Source organism: Asterias rubens, chromosome 5, assembly GCF_902459465.1.
Source record: "Asterias rubens chromosome 5, eAstRub1.3, whole genome shotgun sequence".
Classification (NCBI taxonomy): Eukaryota; Metazoa; Echinodermata; class Asteroidea; order Forcipulatida; family Asteriidae; genus Asterias; species Asterias rubens.
In genome coordinates, this window is record NC_047066.1 from 18355594 (window position 1) to 18372028 (window position 16435).

General features: G+C 39.3%; 1 protein-coding gene across 8 annotated transcripts in view; it reads left to right on the forward strand.

Moving 5' to 3' along the window:
• The window catches only part of LOC117290362 (neurogenic locus notch homolog protein 1-like), an 89365-nt gene that overhangs the window by 33734 nt on the left and 39196 nt on the right, over positions 1-16435 (forward strand). For all 8 annotated transcript variants that reach the window (XM_033771713.1, XM_033771715.1, XM_033771714.1 and 5 more), the window contains 10 exons: positions 1449-1571; positions 2465-2587; positions 3686-3805; positions 4877-4984; positions 6913-7041; positions 8032-8148; positions 9031-9147; positions 10081-10197; positions 13205-13327; positions 14725-14835. In XM_033771713.1, coding sequence (XP_033627604.1) covers positions 1449-1571; positions 2465-2587; positions 3686-3805; positions 4877-4984; positions 6913-7041; positions 8032-8148; positions 9031-9147; positions 10081-10197; positions 13205-13327; positions 14725-14835 — 1188 coding nt within the window. The remainder of the gene's footprint in view (positions 1-1448; positions 1572-2464; positions 2588-3685; positions 3806-4876; positions 4985-6912; positions 7042-8031; positions 8149-9030; positions 9148-10080; positions 10198-13204; positions 13328-14724; positions 14836-16435) is intronic.

The window sequence follows — 16435 nt, forward strand, 5'->3', positions numbered from 1 at the left end:
ATTTCGAGGCATATTACATGTATATTCTACTTGTATAACATCTATCTGATAACAAATGGTTTCAAACGCTTATCATAGACCAACTCCTCCTTTAAATACATATTTAGAGATTTTCATATAATGGGTTTTTGCTGGTACTTTGATGTTCAATGTCATTTGTTTTTGTAGCATGTTTGTGACATTCATTTGCATGCTGTGTTTTTTGTGGTTGTTGTGAACCATTGTTCAAGCAATACGTGCAATACTGGGACTTGTCAGGTATTATCAGGCAACATATACACCTGTCTCTGTCCCAGTACACATACTGGAAACAACTGCCAAACACCAGGTCAAAACACAGCTGTGGTGATATTGTCAGCGATAAAGTAATTCATATATATGATTTGAGCCATTGCATGGTGAGGTACCAATATATATTTGGTTTGCGGTAACACCATGTGTGTATCTACTTGCCAGGTAGAGTTTGTTCTTAGAGAACTGTCTTTCTTTATTCTACTACTCTTTATTTAACATCCGATAAATGCACTCCGTGGTAGTAGAATAAGGAAAGACAGTTCTCTAAGAACAAACTCTACCTGGCAAGTAAATACACACATGGTACGCAAACCACATATATAAAGTAATTCATGTTATTCTAGCATACTGACCTTGACGATGCATGTTTTTTAGAACTTATTTACTTTCACAAGGTTGTGTACCTTTGTTATTAATAGTGACATGTTTTGGTCAAGCGGTTTAGAGCATGCATAGACTCGTGCTTTGGCGTTTCGGATCAGCAGAGTGTGGGTTCGAGTCCTTGTCATGACACTTGTATCCTTGAGAAAGATGCTTTTCTATTGTTCTTTGGATGGGACATTAAGCTACCATGGTGCTGTTGCGCAATATGCTGCTGATCACACCAGATGAACCCTTTCTCTTTTGATAAATGCACTGGGTTCTTTTACTTGCGTTTTACCATGTTTACACGGGACCAACTGCTTTACATGTATGTCCCATCTGAAGGAAGAAGCGTCATGGTTTTAAAGTGTGTTGCTTCGAGGCTCAATTTCATAAAGCCTGTAAGGCAATTTTCTTAGCATGAAATTTCTTCCTCGATAAAAACAGGATAACCAACCAAATTTCCATTTGTTGCACATTTCTTGCTACTTGTATTCAGCTGTTGCTTGTTTATCCTGAAAATCACGATGAAATTTGGTTGGTGTTCCTGTTTTTATCAAGGAAGAAATTTCATGCTAAGGAAATTTTTGTGCTTACAGACTATTAGGAAACTGGGCACAGGACACAACTGTCGCGACTTGGTCCCAAACACACACTCTGCAGATCAGAAACACAAGAGCTTGAGTTCATTGCTCTTATCTGCTGAGCCAGGACTCGCCGAGATAATACACCATAATAATTCTTTTTGCATTTTGTTATTTTGGTATGCATGATCCTTTTATTTTCTGTAGTCACCGGTAACTCTTGTAGTACTCCAAATATCTGCAACGGTGGAACTTGCTTCACGGCTTCTGGTTCAGTAGCTGGATTTATCTGTCAATGTCCACCGGGTCAAACAGGCAACCTTTGTGAAAGTAAGAGCGGGATTTTAATGCATTGTATTGTCAAACGTGTGAGGGCACTCTCAAACATATTTCATCACTTCCGGGGGCTTATTTAGTCATACCCAACACAGTTATTAAAGAACAGAACACATTACCACGATGGACATCATATCCATCACAAATGATAAGATCTTTAAAGGAGCCATTATAATCCACCTCTAAAGCTGATTAAATATACAGCACAACAAAGGTGATGGAACGCTGATTAAAACTGCAGGGCGAATCCTGTATACCCCCGGAAGTGATAAAAATACTATTGAGACTGCCCTAACGCGGTCGAAAGGCGGATTTGGGTTTTTTTTTTTGTAGGGGAATAAATCGTGTTCAATCCTTGCTCAGAAGCATACATTTGTACCATGCAAAAGAAGTCCACATCATATGTAGTGACTTGAAACACTTTGTAAACTTACACACGTTCACACAGTGTTTTTTTTTATAGTGTTAAAGACTGTGTTTCTTCTGAAGTATAGGCGATGTGACCTATGTTTACATTCAAATCGCCCTCTGTTGGTAAAACACTGTATACGTCATGTTTCGCCGGGCAAAAAGACGCGTAGTCATGGTAAGATTGCATACACTTTCTAGCTGGCTGCCAAAACACAAAGGTTTTGCCCGGCGGTATGCGTGCGAATCATGTTATGCCATGGCCATGGCCGACCGTGTTTGTCGACAAGGTGAAAGGAAAACCACGCAATTTCGAGTGATACTTGGATCATTATATTCTACTTTAAAAATATCTTTCTAATCATATGCATTTTATAACAAACGGTTACAAACGCTTTTCAAAGACCAACTCAACCGATTCAAGGCAACATGTTCCTTTAAGAGAGAGTAATAGCAGATTATCTTGTGTTTCGTTTCAGTGTTCACTGTGCCCTGTAATTCCTCTCCATGCATGAATGGTGGACAGTGTGTAGTGCAAGGAGCAGGGTTCGTCTGTTCCTGTCCTTTTGGCTTCTCCGGAGTAACTTGTCAAAATGCGCCAGGTAAGTCAGCTGAGACAGCAGCAGCCGATTTCACGAAACGCTAGGATTAAAGGCAGTGGACACTATTGGCAATTACTCAAAATAATTATTAGCATAAAACCTTACTTGGTAACAAGTAATGGGGAGAGGTTGATAGTATAAAACATTGTGAGAAATGGCTCCCTCTGAAGTGCAAAGTTTTTGAGAAAGTCCCACAAATTTGATTTTGAGACCTCAGATTTAGAATTTGAGGTCTCGAAATTAAGCATCTGAAAGCACACAACTTCGTGTGACTATATAGGGTGTTTTTTCTTTCATAGTTATGTCGCAACTTCGACAACCAATTGAGCTCAAGTTTTCAGAGGTTTGTTGATTTATGCATATGTTGAGATAACACTCTTGGACAATTACCAATAGTGTCCACTGTCTTTAATCCTATCTCGAGTTAGGATGAGTAACTCGTCCTTACTTAGGATGCGTTCTACACCTTTGTATATGAAACTTAGCTCGTTCTAAGTCCGAAGATTAATGCTAAGTTAGAAAGAGTTTGGTGAAATCGACGGCAGGAGATGAAAGCCATTCCCAAAATGGCATAACCAAGAGCATTACCCCCGGTACATAAAAGCGCCATTGAAGAAGAGGCCAGTCTTGAAGGCACTGGACACTATTGGTAATTGTAAAAGACCAGTCTTCTCACTTGGTGTATCCCAACATACATGACATATGCATAAAAAACAAACCTGTGCAAATTTGAGCTCAGTTGGTCGTTGAAGTTGCGAGATAATAATGAAAGAAAAAACACCCTTGTCACTCGACGTTGTGTGTTTTCAGATGCTTGATTTCAGGACTTGAAAGTCTAATTCTGAGGTCTCAAAATCTATTTCAAAAATTTTAGTGAAAAGTTACTCTTTCTCATAAACTACGTTACTTCAGAGGGAGCCGTTTCTCACAATGTTTTATACTATCTACAGCTCTCCATTGCTCGTTACCAAGTAAGTTTTTTATGCGAGCAATTCTTTTGAGTTATTACCAAAAGTGTCCACTGCCTTTTAGTCTTTACTTTCTCAAATGCGACGTTGTGAGTATTTTAAAAAAATACTGTCATTTTGTTGTTTTCAGATGCCTGTTTCCAGAGCCCTTGTCTGAATGGAGGACAGTGCGTCTTGACTGGAACTGGCAATACCTTCAGATGTAGCTGCCCAGGCAGTTACACTGGAACGACATGTGAACTACTAGTTGGTAAATAAATAATAATAATAATAACAAATTCTTGTATAATAATAATAATAATAATAATAAGACTTGTTATGTGCACATATCCACCCTGCTGGGTGTTCAAGGCGCAGTAAAACCAAAAACAAAACAAAAACAAAACACAACACAAAGAAAAACAGAAACAACAAAATTAGTCATTGAAAACCTGTGACATAAGATAAGTTTTGAGAAGAGACTTGAATTTTGCGGTACAAACACAAGATCGAAGATTAAGTGGTAGAGAGTTCCAGATGCGTGGCGCGGCTGAAGAAAAAGACCTGTCACCCCATGACATATAGCGCGTTTCACAATAACCGTATCAATGCGTTTTACATTAGTCCCCTGGTCATTGGGCATGTTGGGCCAATAACATCCCTGTAATGTTTCTCAGCTCCCTTGGGAGTATACAGCCCTGAGCTGCCTGTAAGGCGCTTGTGGCTTTTTTTATACTCAATATCAACCTCTACCCTCGCAGGTACCCATTTATACTCCTGGGTGAAGAGAAGCAATTATAGTAATGTATCTTGCTCAAGGACACAAGTGTCATGACCGGGATTCGAACCCACACTCTGGTGAATCAGCACCAGAACTTGAATTCGATGCTCTTAACCACTCGGCCATGACACTCTACATTGATTTCAACACTGCCATAATTAAGTACATGTACATTGTTAAAGTCACTGGACACCATTGGTAATTGTGGAACAGTTGTGGCCGAGGGGTTAAGAGCTTCAAATTTAAACTCTGGTTTTTCTGATCAGCAGAGTGTGGGTTTGATTCGGGTCCCAAAACTAACCATTGCTTCGTCCTTCGGATGGGACGAAAAGCCGTTGGTCCTGTGTGTTGTGTAACGCACGTAAAAGTACCCAGTGCACTTCTCGAAAAGAGAAGGGGTTCGCCCCAGTGTTCATGCGCCACAGCACCTTGTAAACCACTTAACCTTGTAAATTACTTAACACACATCAGTGTATGGTAAAACACAAATAGTATTCTTTAACCTGATGAAAATTTACATACATTAAAATCCGGCAAATTATTTTTGTTTCATCTCTCTAGATGTGTGTGCTTCATTTCCCTGTCTGAATGGTGGATTCTGTAATGATATTGGGAATGTATATAGCTGTGACTGTCCAAATGGGTACTCCGGACACAACTGTCAAACAAGTAAGTCTTTTATTTATTTCAACTGAATCCTACGCGTTACAGGAAAGTTCCATTAAAGAATTTCCGAGTTGCCCACAAAAACTCGGAAAGTATCATAGAGTAATATATAAGAACTAGAGGGCGCACGAGTGATGCTTCGTGCACAAACGCCACGAGACCGCAAGATGACAAGCGCATCATTCTGCATGCGCGTTGAATATGAAATACACGTTTGAGTTTTGTTTTATTGAACACTCACGCGATGCTGTTTGTTCAACTTACAAAATGGCCGCACAAACACACGCTGTGAGATGCCAGTTTTGTCAACTTAGAAAATGGCTGCCTGCGCGCATGCCGGAGTGCGTATATAGGTCACCGCTGCTTACTCGCTGACAGTTAGTTTTGCGCATGTGGGAAATTGTTGACGAGCGCCCTCCCGAGTCAAAATCGTAAACAAAACATAGCCTTTCAACCGTTGAAAACGATCTGGGGTCATCGCGATTTTTGACCAATTAAAAGCCAAGATGGAAAACTAAACATGAATATGCAATGAAGTTAGTTGTGATGGTCGGATTTTGAGTCGAATTGATCCTTCAAAATCTACGTAATGTGAATTTTCTTGTTGAGAAATAGACCTCACACGTAAGAAATATATAACAACTAATGTTTTCCACTCAAAATTGAGAAAGCAAACCCTTTGAAAACAATTCCCTGTTTATTTTTGTAACACATGACGACGCTCTGGTGAAGCATTTTTATCAAGAGTAATGTACACAAGCATTGGGCAATTGCGAAACATGTACATGTAGGCCGCGTCAGAAAAACGTGGGTGGAATCCCACTGATTTTGATAATTCCAGAGGGTTTGCTGCTATATAAACGGAATAATTTGATAAAATAATAATTTTCCTCTACAACAAACATTGTTTTAATATCAGGGAAATTCAATTTTACTCACAACACTAACAAAACTCATCGTTGACGTCATTCGGTCTCGGTTTTAAAGTCATAGAAACATGCACAAAACAGCGATGGGGTCACTGCTATGAATAATTCATCTCATGTTGGACTTTCTGAAAATCTCGCGCATGCGCAAAACTATTTGGCACTCGATGTAGAGCTCTGAACAGCGGTGAGGCCAGTGCGCCCTCTAGTTCTTATGTTTAACTCTATGGAAATTATACATGTACATGTACATCCTTTTCAACGAGCGAGTGTGTTGACATTGAACTATTTGAGTCATTAAGCCTAAAGGATGAGCAGTTAATCTGCTTGGGGAAGTCCTACTGGTTTGTGCATGATCCAGTTGAGCTCACTTTTTGGAAAAGGAATTACATGGACATAACATGTGTGAGTTGCAAGATGAAAAAGGTTGCTTTACTTGTGCCTCTTTCTTCAATGGAGTTTTTCTGTAGTGCTAAAATAGTTGAATCATCTCTTGTCGCGGTCGGGCCGTGTAGTTTACTGAGCGTGGTACCAGAGTGTGGGTTCAAATCCCGGTTATACATGTAAAACATGAGCACATTGAGCAAAGCACCTCAAGGCACTGGACACCTTTGGTAATTGTCCAAGACCAGTCTTCTCATTTGGTGTATCTCAACATATGCATAAAACAACAAACCTGTGAAAATTTGAGCTCAATTGGTAGTCGGAGTTGCGAGATAACTATGAAAGAAAAAACACCCTTGTCACACGAAGTTGTGTGCGTTTAGATGGTTGATTTTGAGACCTCAAGTTCTAAATCTGAGGTCTCAAAACCCAATTCGTGGAAAATTACTTCTTTCTCGAAAACTATGGCACTTCAGAGGGAGCCGTTTCTCACAATGATTTATACCATCAACCTCTCCCCATTACTCATTACCAAGAAAGGGTTTGTGCTAACAATTATTTTGAGTAATTACCAATAATGTCCACTGCCTTTAACTGAATTATTTTCCCCTCCATTTTCAGGTAATGATTGCGCATCTCTACCTTGCCAGAATGGAGGGACATGTTTTGCGTCTGGCTCAATGGTCACCAATGGTTTTGTCTGCCTTTGTACAACTCAATATGAAGGACCTGATTGTCGCATTTTGAAGGGTATGTCGTTGATATTGATTTCAAAATCCGTTCATATATACCTTACACAGTTTCGCTGTTGCTATTGGTGGAGTTTGGTCACGTGGGGGTGTTAAAATGGTTGATAATGACCAGCTGGAGCTCTGTTTATAACCGGTTGTTTTGGGATGCGTTTAGATACTACGCGCACAACACACGTACTGAGCTCACAAAACGGATAAGTTTTACAGAGTTTTATTCTTAATTACGCATTTTAACCAAAAAAGCATTTATGAATGGGAATGAAAGTGTAGTGACTCGTTCTTAAACTAAACTGCCGTTTAAAATCTTGCAGGGTCGTTACCAAGCGGTAAAGGCCCTCGTCTTTTGGCTCAGACCTTTATCATTTTTTGCATGGCCATGAACCTGCCAGTTTTAAATTGCAGCTAAAAGAACTCGTCGCAACTTTTATTATTCCCTTACTTCGTAATAATCCACAAGCGAATACTGGGTAAATTTTGTTTAGGTTCGAACAAAGAAGAATTGACTAGAGCAGGATTCTAACTAACCACCTCAGGTTAAAGGGAAGGTACATGTTTGGTAATTGTCAAAGACCAGTCTTCTCACTTGGTGTATCCCAACTTAAGCATAAAATAACAAGCCTGTGAAAATTTGGGATCAAAGTTGCGAGAAAATGATGAAAGAAAAACCACATTTGTTTGACGAATTTGTGTGCTTTCAGATAAGAATAAACGACTTCTAGCTAGAAGTCTTTTATTATTTTAGTGAGAAATCACCTCTTTCTCAAAAACTACATTACTTCAGAGGGAGCCGTTTCCCACAATGTTTTATACTATCAACAGCTCTCGAATACTTGTTAACAAGTCAGTTTTTAAGTTAATATTTGTTTTGAGTAATTACCAAACGTGTACCTTCCCTTTAAACATACCTGTGCTCTTGCAACTGAGCCATAACCCAATGTCGGCGATCTCTCTGTTTTGTTTTGAATGTTCTTTTTTTTTCCTTTGACAGTGGATCCATGTAGTTCATCACCATGTTTGAATAATGGAATATGTACTGCTTCTGGCACACAATACTTCTGTCAGTGTCCTACCACACATACTGGGCCTAGATGCCAGACATTAGTCAGTAAGTTATTTTTCACTTGAATTTCTTAACTTTGTAAATAATTTTTCGGATTTGTTATTAAAGGGATTATTTAGTGAACTGTCGTGGTCGAGCGGTAAAGAGCACAAACTCTGGTGTTTCTGATCAGCAGAGTATGGGTTTTGAATGCCCAGCCGTGACACTTGTGTCCTTAAGCAAGACACTTAACAATTGCTTCGTCCTTCAGATGGGCTGAAAGCCATTGGTCCCATGTGTTGTGTAATGCATGTAAAAGAACCCAGTGCACTTATCGAAAAGAGAAGGGGTTCGCCCCCGTGTTCCTGGCTGTGGCTGCTGTATGCACCGTAGCACCTTGCTAAATAATTGGGTCTCAGAATTCATCACTGCAATACCAAATCTTTTTGAAAGTATGTATATACTCGGCGCCTTGAGTACATTGTTTGGTAGAAACGTGCGCTATAAGACTATATATAGTTAATGAATAGGGTCGGTGGCCTTAGCTTTCGATCCAAACCGGACCTTCTGCAGAGGCATAAAACAAGTACAAACAAATACAAATCCATTTATAGAAAAAAAGAGGGGAAAGGGATTAAGGGAAGGATCCAGAAAGAAGCGGGAAAATAACAGCCAATCAAAGTTTCTATTTCAGAAACAATATTGGTGGCTATGAACCAATAGGAGTGAAGTTGCATCATGATGCAACTAACAATGGTCAATTAATAAGAATAGCAAGATCAAAGGTATGATGATTTAAAAACAAAAGGTATGAGGGACCTGTGATATAATTACTATGATATAATTAATATTATGAATTTCTTTTTGACTCGCCCTGTTCGGACATTATACTAACAGATCGCATCACACTCTTTACAAAATATCAAATTTTCTTTTTGTTATATCTAGTTGGCCCTGATCCTTGTGCTAGTAGTCCGTGTTTGAATTCTGGAAATTGTGTGACCTCTGGAACGAGCTTCACATGTGCCTGTGCAATTGGGTATTCAGGGCTTCGCTGTGAAACTGGTAAGAGAGTGCATCAAGTTATTTACATATTTAAGAGCACCGGATTCAAGCTCTGGTGTTTGATCAGCAGAGTGTGGGTTCGAGTCTGCTCTACCAGCCAGGCTTTGGATTGATGATACCCAAGCCTACATCCATATGGACTGTAAAAGGGGTAACCCTGTTTCAGCCCTAGGTTGCCGTGGGTGTATCCCAACATGCATAAAATAAGAAACCTGTGAAAATTTCAACTCAAATTGTCATTGAAATTGCAAGAAAATGATGAAAGAAAGACACCCTTGTTGTACAAAATAGTGTGCTTTCAGATGGGAATAAAAAGGCTTCTGACCAAAAGTTTTTAAAATTATTTGAGTGAGAAATTACCTCTTTCTCCAAAACCATGTTACTTCAGAGGGAGCCGTTTCTCACAATGTTTGATTCTACAAACAGCTCTCCATTGCTCATTACCAAGTAAGGTTTATGCTTGCGTATATTTTGAGTAGTTACCTAACAGTACAGTACCTTTAGAGGATGTTCACCTTGTGTCTTAAAGGCAGTGGACACTATTGGTAACTACTCAAAGTAATTATTAGCATAAAACCTTACTTGATTAAGAGTAATGGGGAGAGGTTGATAGTATAAAACATTGTGAAAAACAGCTCCCTCTGAAGTGACGTAGTTTTTCGAGAAAGAAGTAATTTTCCACAAACTTGATTTCAAAACCTCAAGTTTAGAATTTGAGGTCTCGAAATCAAGCATCACAAAGCACACAACTTCGTGTGACAATGGTGCTTTTTCTTTCATTATTATCTCGCAACTTCGACGACCGATTGAGGTGAAATTTTCACAGGTTTGTTGTTTTATGCATATGGTGAGATACACCAACTGTGAAGACTTATCTTTGACAATTACCAATAGTGTCTACTGTCTTTAAAGTTTCCCTTTTTCTTCTTATAGGGCAATGCACTCCTGGCATCTGTCAAAATGGCGGTAATTGCTTCACCCAGAATGGTGGGAGCAACTTTTTCTGCCAATGCCTGCAGGGATATTCAGGATCTAACTGTCAAATTGTTGGTAAGAAAAAGCTAAAAAGACATTTCCTAATGTCGCACACTATTTGTTACAGACGCTTTATTGAACCAAATAGGCTTGGGCGACTAATGAAATGTACCACTCGACTAGTCGCGCCTCAAATAGTAGCGACTACAACACAAGTCCTGACTAATTTTGAATTCTCAAGATGCACTGTGGCAGTGGTTACCGCAGGCACAATGTAGTTAAATTCAAGCTGAAAGGATTGTGTCACTGATGTCTGAATGTGGTTTGTAAGAAAATCATGTTGTCATGACAAGTCGTGTCACGACACAATTGATTCACCAAACAGGTAGTTTGCTCTTTTTTAAGTATTCAGGGTGGCATGATTAATCGAGTACATGTAGTTGTAAAACGGTAGTCGTGACACAACTAATCAATCTATAGTCCCGACTACGACACTTGTCGCACTAGTTGCCCAGGTCTAAGGCCAAATTATTTCTCAATTATTCCACCATCCTTCACCAGCCTGGAGGGTTTTTGTTGACTACTGCTGCATTTTGTGGCATGGGGTCAGGCAAATCAATCAAAATCACGCAAAAGGTGAAGGAAGTTGGAAGTTTTTGAAAGATTAAGTGTTGTTTACTTCATACACATGTACTTGACTGTCTTAAATGTTTATGCATGCACAATTTGTTTCAGTCAGCTACATGTACGTGTATTATGATCCCAAATTAAGTATTAAAACTGTAATGTTTATCTCTTTAACCTCCAAAATTGTTCATTTTGGTTCTCCAAATTTGCCCCTTTTTGATGCTCACAAAAGTTCCCTTTTTGGTGCTTCTAAGTTGTTCTTATTGGTGCTCCAAAGTTGTCCCATTTTGGTGCTCCAAAATTCTCATTGTTGGTGCTCCAAATGTATACCTTTTGGTGCTCAAAAATTGCTCTTTTTTCGTGGTCAAAATTTGTACCTGTTGGTGCTCGAAAGTTGTGGCTTTTTAGTGCTCGAAAGTTGTTCTTTTTGGTGCTCAAAATGTGTGCCTTTTAGGTGCTGAAAAGTTGTCCTTTTTTGGTGCTCGAAAGTTGTCCCTTTTTGGTGCTCCAAAGTTTCCCACTTTTGCTATTTTGAATTAAAATTCCTTGGTGTTTTAATCAAAGCATGTATTCCTTTATGTTTGTTTCAACATTGTTACACACAAACTGTATAATTGCACAAATAATAATATGCACAATTTTAATCAATTGTTTGACTTTATTTTATTTTTATTTTATCCATGTAAAGCCCATACACACATCAAACTGGCATAATTCGTAAATAGTCCACGTCTATTCCCCAAAGAGGCCGAGGGAAATAAGTCCCTCTTCTGGTCACTAACAGGCTCGAGGGTGAATAGACGTGCACTAGTGACTGAATTATGCCAGTCCAAATTTGTTTTATAACACTCCTCGTTCTAAAATGTAAACTTTTCAGGGTAATGACCTATTTTAATTCCACAATTAACCCAAAAAAAGATTCAACAATAAAAGGACACATTTAATTTCCCAATGTTCAGTTATTAAGTTGCTGTTCATGGTTCACATCATTTGACCACGCTGTAACCAGCCAAAAATTGCCCACTCCGGGAACTTTTTCCCACACAATATATGCGCGTCTTTTCTGCATCCAGTTCATGCCACACCGTGGCTTTAATCTTTTGACATATTGACTGGCAAAGAGGTGAATAGTGCACGTCTGTTTCTCCGAGGGACTTTGAGTGACCAGAAGAGGGACCTATTTCCTGCGGCCGATTCCCCAGAGGGACTTTCAGTGACCAGAAGAGGTCCCTCTTCTGGTCACTCACAGGCCCGAGGGGAATAGACGTGCACTATTTACCAAATGTTGCCAGTCAATTCTATTTTATAACGGTCTTAAATTTGAAATAAGAAAAGAAATTTTGAAAAGAAATGAAATTGTTTAGTTGCTGTTCACGGTTCATGCCAAGAGAGGGCGCTGTAACCAGTCAAAAAGATAGTGCCCGATCGAGGACTATTCCCGCAAAACATGCACGCGCGATCACTAGACTTTCATTCCACTTGACCGTGTTTCAGCTAACCAAAATACAGACCAAGCAAGAGGTGTAATATCAAAAATATTTACCTCATTAGACCACTGTGACCGTGTTTCAGCCGACCAGAATACAAAACAATACATTCACAGAAATGTTCAGTAAAAGTCACTTATATTGACTGAGTGTATAAATATGGGGATTACTTCATGCAAACGAATGCACTTGTATCGCATGACTAAAGGCCCGGTCCCACTGCAGCGATAACGGTAACGATAACTAGGGTTTGAGGCATTGCATGGTGAGGTATCAATGTATATTTGGTTTGCGGTAACACCATGTGTGTATCTACATGCCAGGTAGAGTTGTTCTTAGAGAACTGTCTTGCTTTATTCTACTGCCGCGGAGTAGATAATCGGAGGTTCGGGAGACTTCTCAGTTCTGAAAAGAACTGTCCTGATGATGACTAGAGCAAGCTAGTCGAAACGTTGAGACCAATTCAGAACTGACTCCGCGGCAGTACAGTTAATTACGATCCTATAAGCTAAAGTAGTAATCCAGTCTATTTTCTATACCATCCGCCCTGGTAATAGTTAAAAAGCAGGACAGTTCTTTTCAGAACTGAGAAGTCTCCCGAACCTCCGATTATCTACTCCGCGGCAGTAGAATAAAGCAAGACAGTTCTCTAAGAACAACTGGCAAGTAGATACACAAATGGTGTTACCGCAAACCAAATATACATTGATAACGATAACGACGTAAAGAGAACGCATTCCATTGGTTGAATGAGCGTGTGCGTATACTGAGTGGATAAATTGGACCAATAGAATGCGCTTTCTTTGCGTCACGATCGTTATCGTTTTCGTAATCGCTGCAGTGGGACCAGGCCTTAATAACTTCCAAGATGTTCTGTTTTTTACTTTGTAACTTTTCCTGCATGCCATATTATTTTGATCCATTGTGTTGTTTCCTACCCTCCTCCCCCTCTTGGTCGGTGTTTGTAGACAACCCATGTAATTCTAATCCTTGTCTCAACGGTGGTACTTGCTTCACTGGTGCCGATAGTGAGGGCTATTTCTGTTCGTGTACCTCTGGTTTCAATGGTAACAATTGTGAGACCTCAGCAGGTAAAACAAATTAACAATAATTTTTCTTTCATAGCTTATATTTGTAAGCAATTCTCAGCTTTTATATAACACCCAAGCAGATCCTTGCCATTTGCTTGTTGGATTGTCCGTCACGTGATAGCAAATAAAAGTACCAGCGCACGCTGAGTCACTCACCGTGCTTTTTTGTTCCATCCGAAAAGTACTATTGCACGCTGCAGCGTGCAGTAGTACTTTTCGGATGGAACGAAAAAGCTGAGTAAAAACATCACTGTGTGCGCGTGTCTTTGGTAACGCAGCAGTGTTACTGCAAGGCATATTAGTAAAATTACTACCATTCGGCTTCCGCGTGTCTCAAAATAACTGAACAGAACGCACATTTTGACTGTTGAATCCAACAGGCCGACCCAAAGAGAAACGGGTGTAATTTCACCATTAAAAATTGCAGGCCTACGCTTTGTTTGTTTTGAAAGTTGTATCCTCCAATCAAAATGACAAAGATCTACTTGGATGTTATATAAAACAAATAATGAATGTTTTTCATTCGTGCAATAGTGCAAATATTTTCATTTGTTTTGTTAGCAAAAACCAATTCTGTTATGTTTCTATATAACCTCTACATTTTAAAATCCAAGAGAATTCAGAAAAATCTTTTGTAACATCCGCACGTTGACATCAATGTCTAATCACAGACTCTACTTTGCACAAGTTCTAACATTTTGTACAATAAGTTAACCTACTTACATGTACCTCTGATTTAAACTGTTTGTTAAAACTGTGAAAAAAATTTTGTAATGGGCAATGGAGAGCTGTTGATAGGATAAAACCATTGTGAGAAACGGCTCCCTAGTTGACCAAGAGTAAAAATTTTCACAGATTTGTTATTTTATGCATACATGTGAGCTGGGATGCACAAATGAGAATTCTGGTCTTTGACATTAACCAAAGGTGTCCATCAGCCTATCTCACAAAATGCTAGGATTATTTTGAGTTAGGACTAGTAACTCGTCCGAAATACGGATGGGTTCTATGCATCTTAATGTCTTCGGATATGAACTTAGCTCATTCTAAGTCCTAAGATTAACGCTAAGTTAGGAAGAGTTTGGTGAAATCGACAGCAGGAGATTAAAGCCATTCTCAAAATGGCATAACCAAGAGCATTACCCCCGGTACATAAAAGCGCCATTGAAGAAGAGGCCAGTCTTGAAGGCACTGGACACTCTTGGTAATTGTAAAAGACCAGTCTTCTCACTTGGTGTATCCCAACATACATGACATATGCATAAAAAACAAACCTGTGAAAATTTGGTCAGTTGGTCGTTGAAGTACATTGTATAATGCTCTTTCCTGTAACATTGGCTTCTTTAACAATCCTGTTAGTTTTACAAGTTAACACGCGTTTGTTTCGTCCCAAACAGATTCTTGTTTTTCCACTCCGTGCCAGAATGGTGGCATGTGCACTGACAATCAAGGAAGTTACACTTGCACTTGTGGAACCGGTACGAGTGGAGTCAACTGTGAAATCTTGGGTATGCAATGTTATAATAATTTTATATAATAATGATAACGTATTAATTCGATTTGCATTAACACCAAGGGTCAATTTTATAGAACTGCCTTAAAGAAACACGTACGTTGCCTTGGAGCGGTCGATTTGGTCTTTGAAAAGCATTGTAACCGTTTTAGATATTTTAAAAGTATAATATAATGATCCACACAAGTATCACTCGAATATGCGTGGTTTTCCTTTTACTTCGTCGACAAACACAGTTGGCCATTTATGGGAGTCAAATTTTTGACTCCCGTAAATGGCTGACCGTGTTAGTTCGCAAAGTTAAAGGAAATCCACGCAATTTCGAGGCAAATGTGTGTGGATCATTGTTTTCTACTTTTAAAACATCTTTCTACCCATATGCATTTCATAACAAACGGTTACAAACGCTTTTCAAAGACCAACTCGTCCGATCCGAGGCAACGTGTTCCTTTAAGCACAAAATCTGATCAAGCTAAACAACTTCTTGCTTATTTTACACATGTTACTGGCCAAAATGTCATACCATTATAAATTGCTTGCCGCATCGTTTCTTTGGGCATGTTGGACGTCTTTTTGTTCATATTCGCCAGGCTAGTTCTTTACAATGTTTTAAGTCTCTGGTAAAAATCAATGGGAAACTTTAGACTATCTGCCAATCACCAAGAGAGGGCGCTCTTCACCAGGTAATGTCAACAACTTAGGAATAGGAAAAGCATTGAGTGACGGTCACTGACAGCAAGTACCTTGTGTTTTGCGTGTTTTTGATTTTGTATTTTAGATTTAGTCAAACTGTATTTTGTTTTTCATAACACATTGCCAGCATAAACCAAACTGTTCTGGAACAGGACGTACTGGACACGAGTTCCCCAAGGATAACAAGCGGAGTGCATGAGTTTTTGGGAGTGTTTCTTCTAGGGTAATTAGCAAAAATTCCAAAATGCTGACCTACCAAAAATTGAGAAGAAATCTGAAGTTAAGTTGTATGACAATGTATCTGATTTAACTTTCAAGAGGCTGAGAGACTTCTAAATATTGTTTTAGTATTTTTGAATTTTTAGCATTTACCATTGTTTGCTATAGGAGTTGTGCACCCTTACCTGGTAGGTCTGCTGCCCTCTAGTGGCAGAGCTTTCAAAAAGTCTCCCATTGTTTGAAGGTTCTTATTTGTACTCTTCTTATTTATAATTTGTATCTTTCTCCCAACTGTATATTTTATTGTTCTCCTTATGAGCTTCAAGGCTTTTTGCATTAGGCGCTTTACAAATGTCTTTGTTATTATTGTTAGCTGCCGATTTCGTGCTTACTGTGTGATTTTCATATCATAGCGCTGTTTACGGTAAGCACATGAAAAGGCAGGCTTACCTTCCGGTGCTGATTAACTTTCCGGTGCTTACTGCGCAAAATAAATGACCACACAATGCAAACCCATGGTGAACGCGCAATATGGCCGCCTAATTTCTGCTAACCTGTGAAATACACTTGCACCTTTAGCAAAGTTTCTGATGCAGTAAGCACAAAAGTTTGCTTACCATGCCGCTAAGCAGCACTATGAAATTGGGCCCAGTCTAAAGACGATGTGACCTCTGACGTCACAC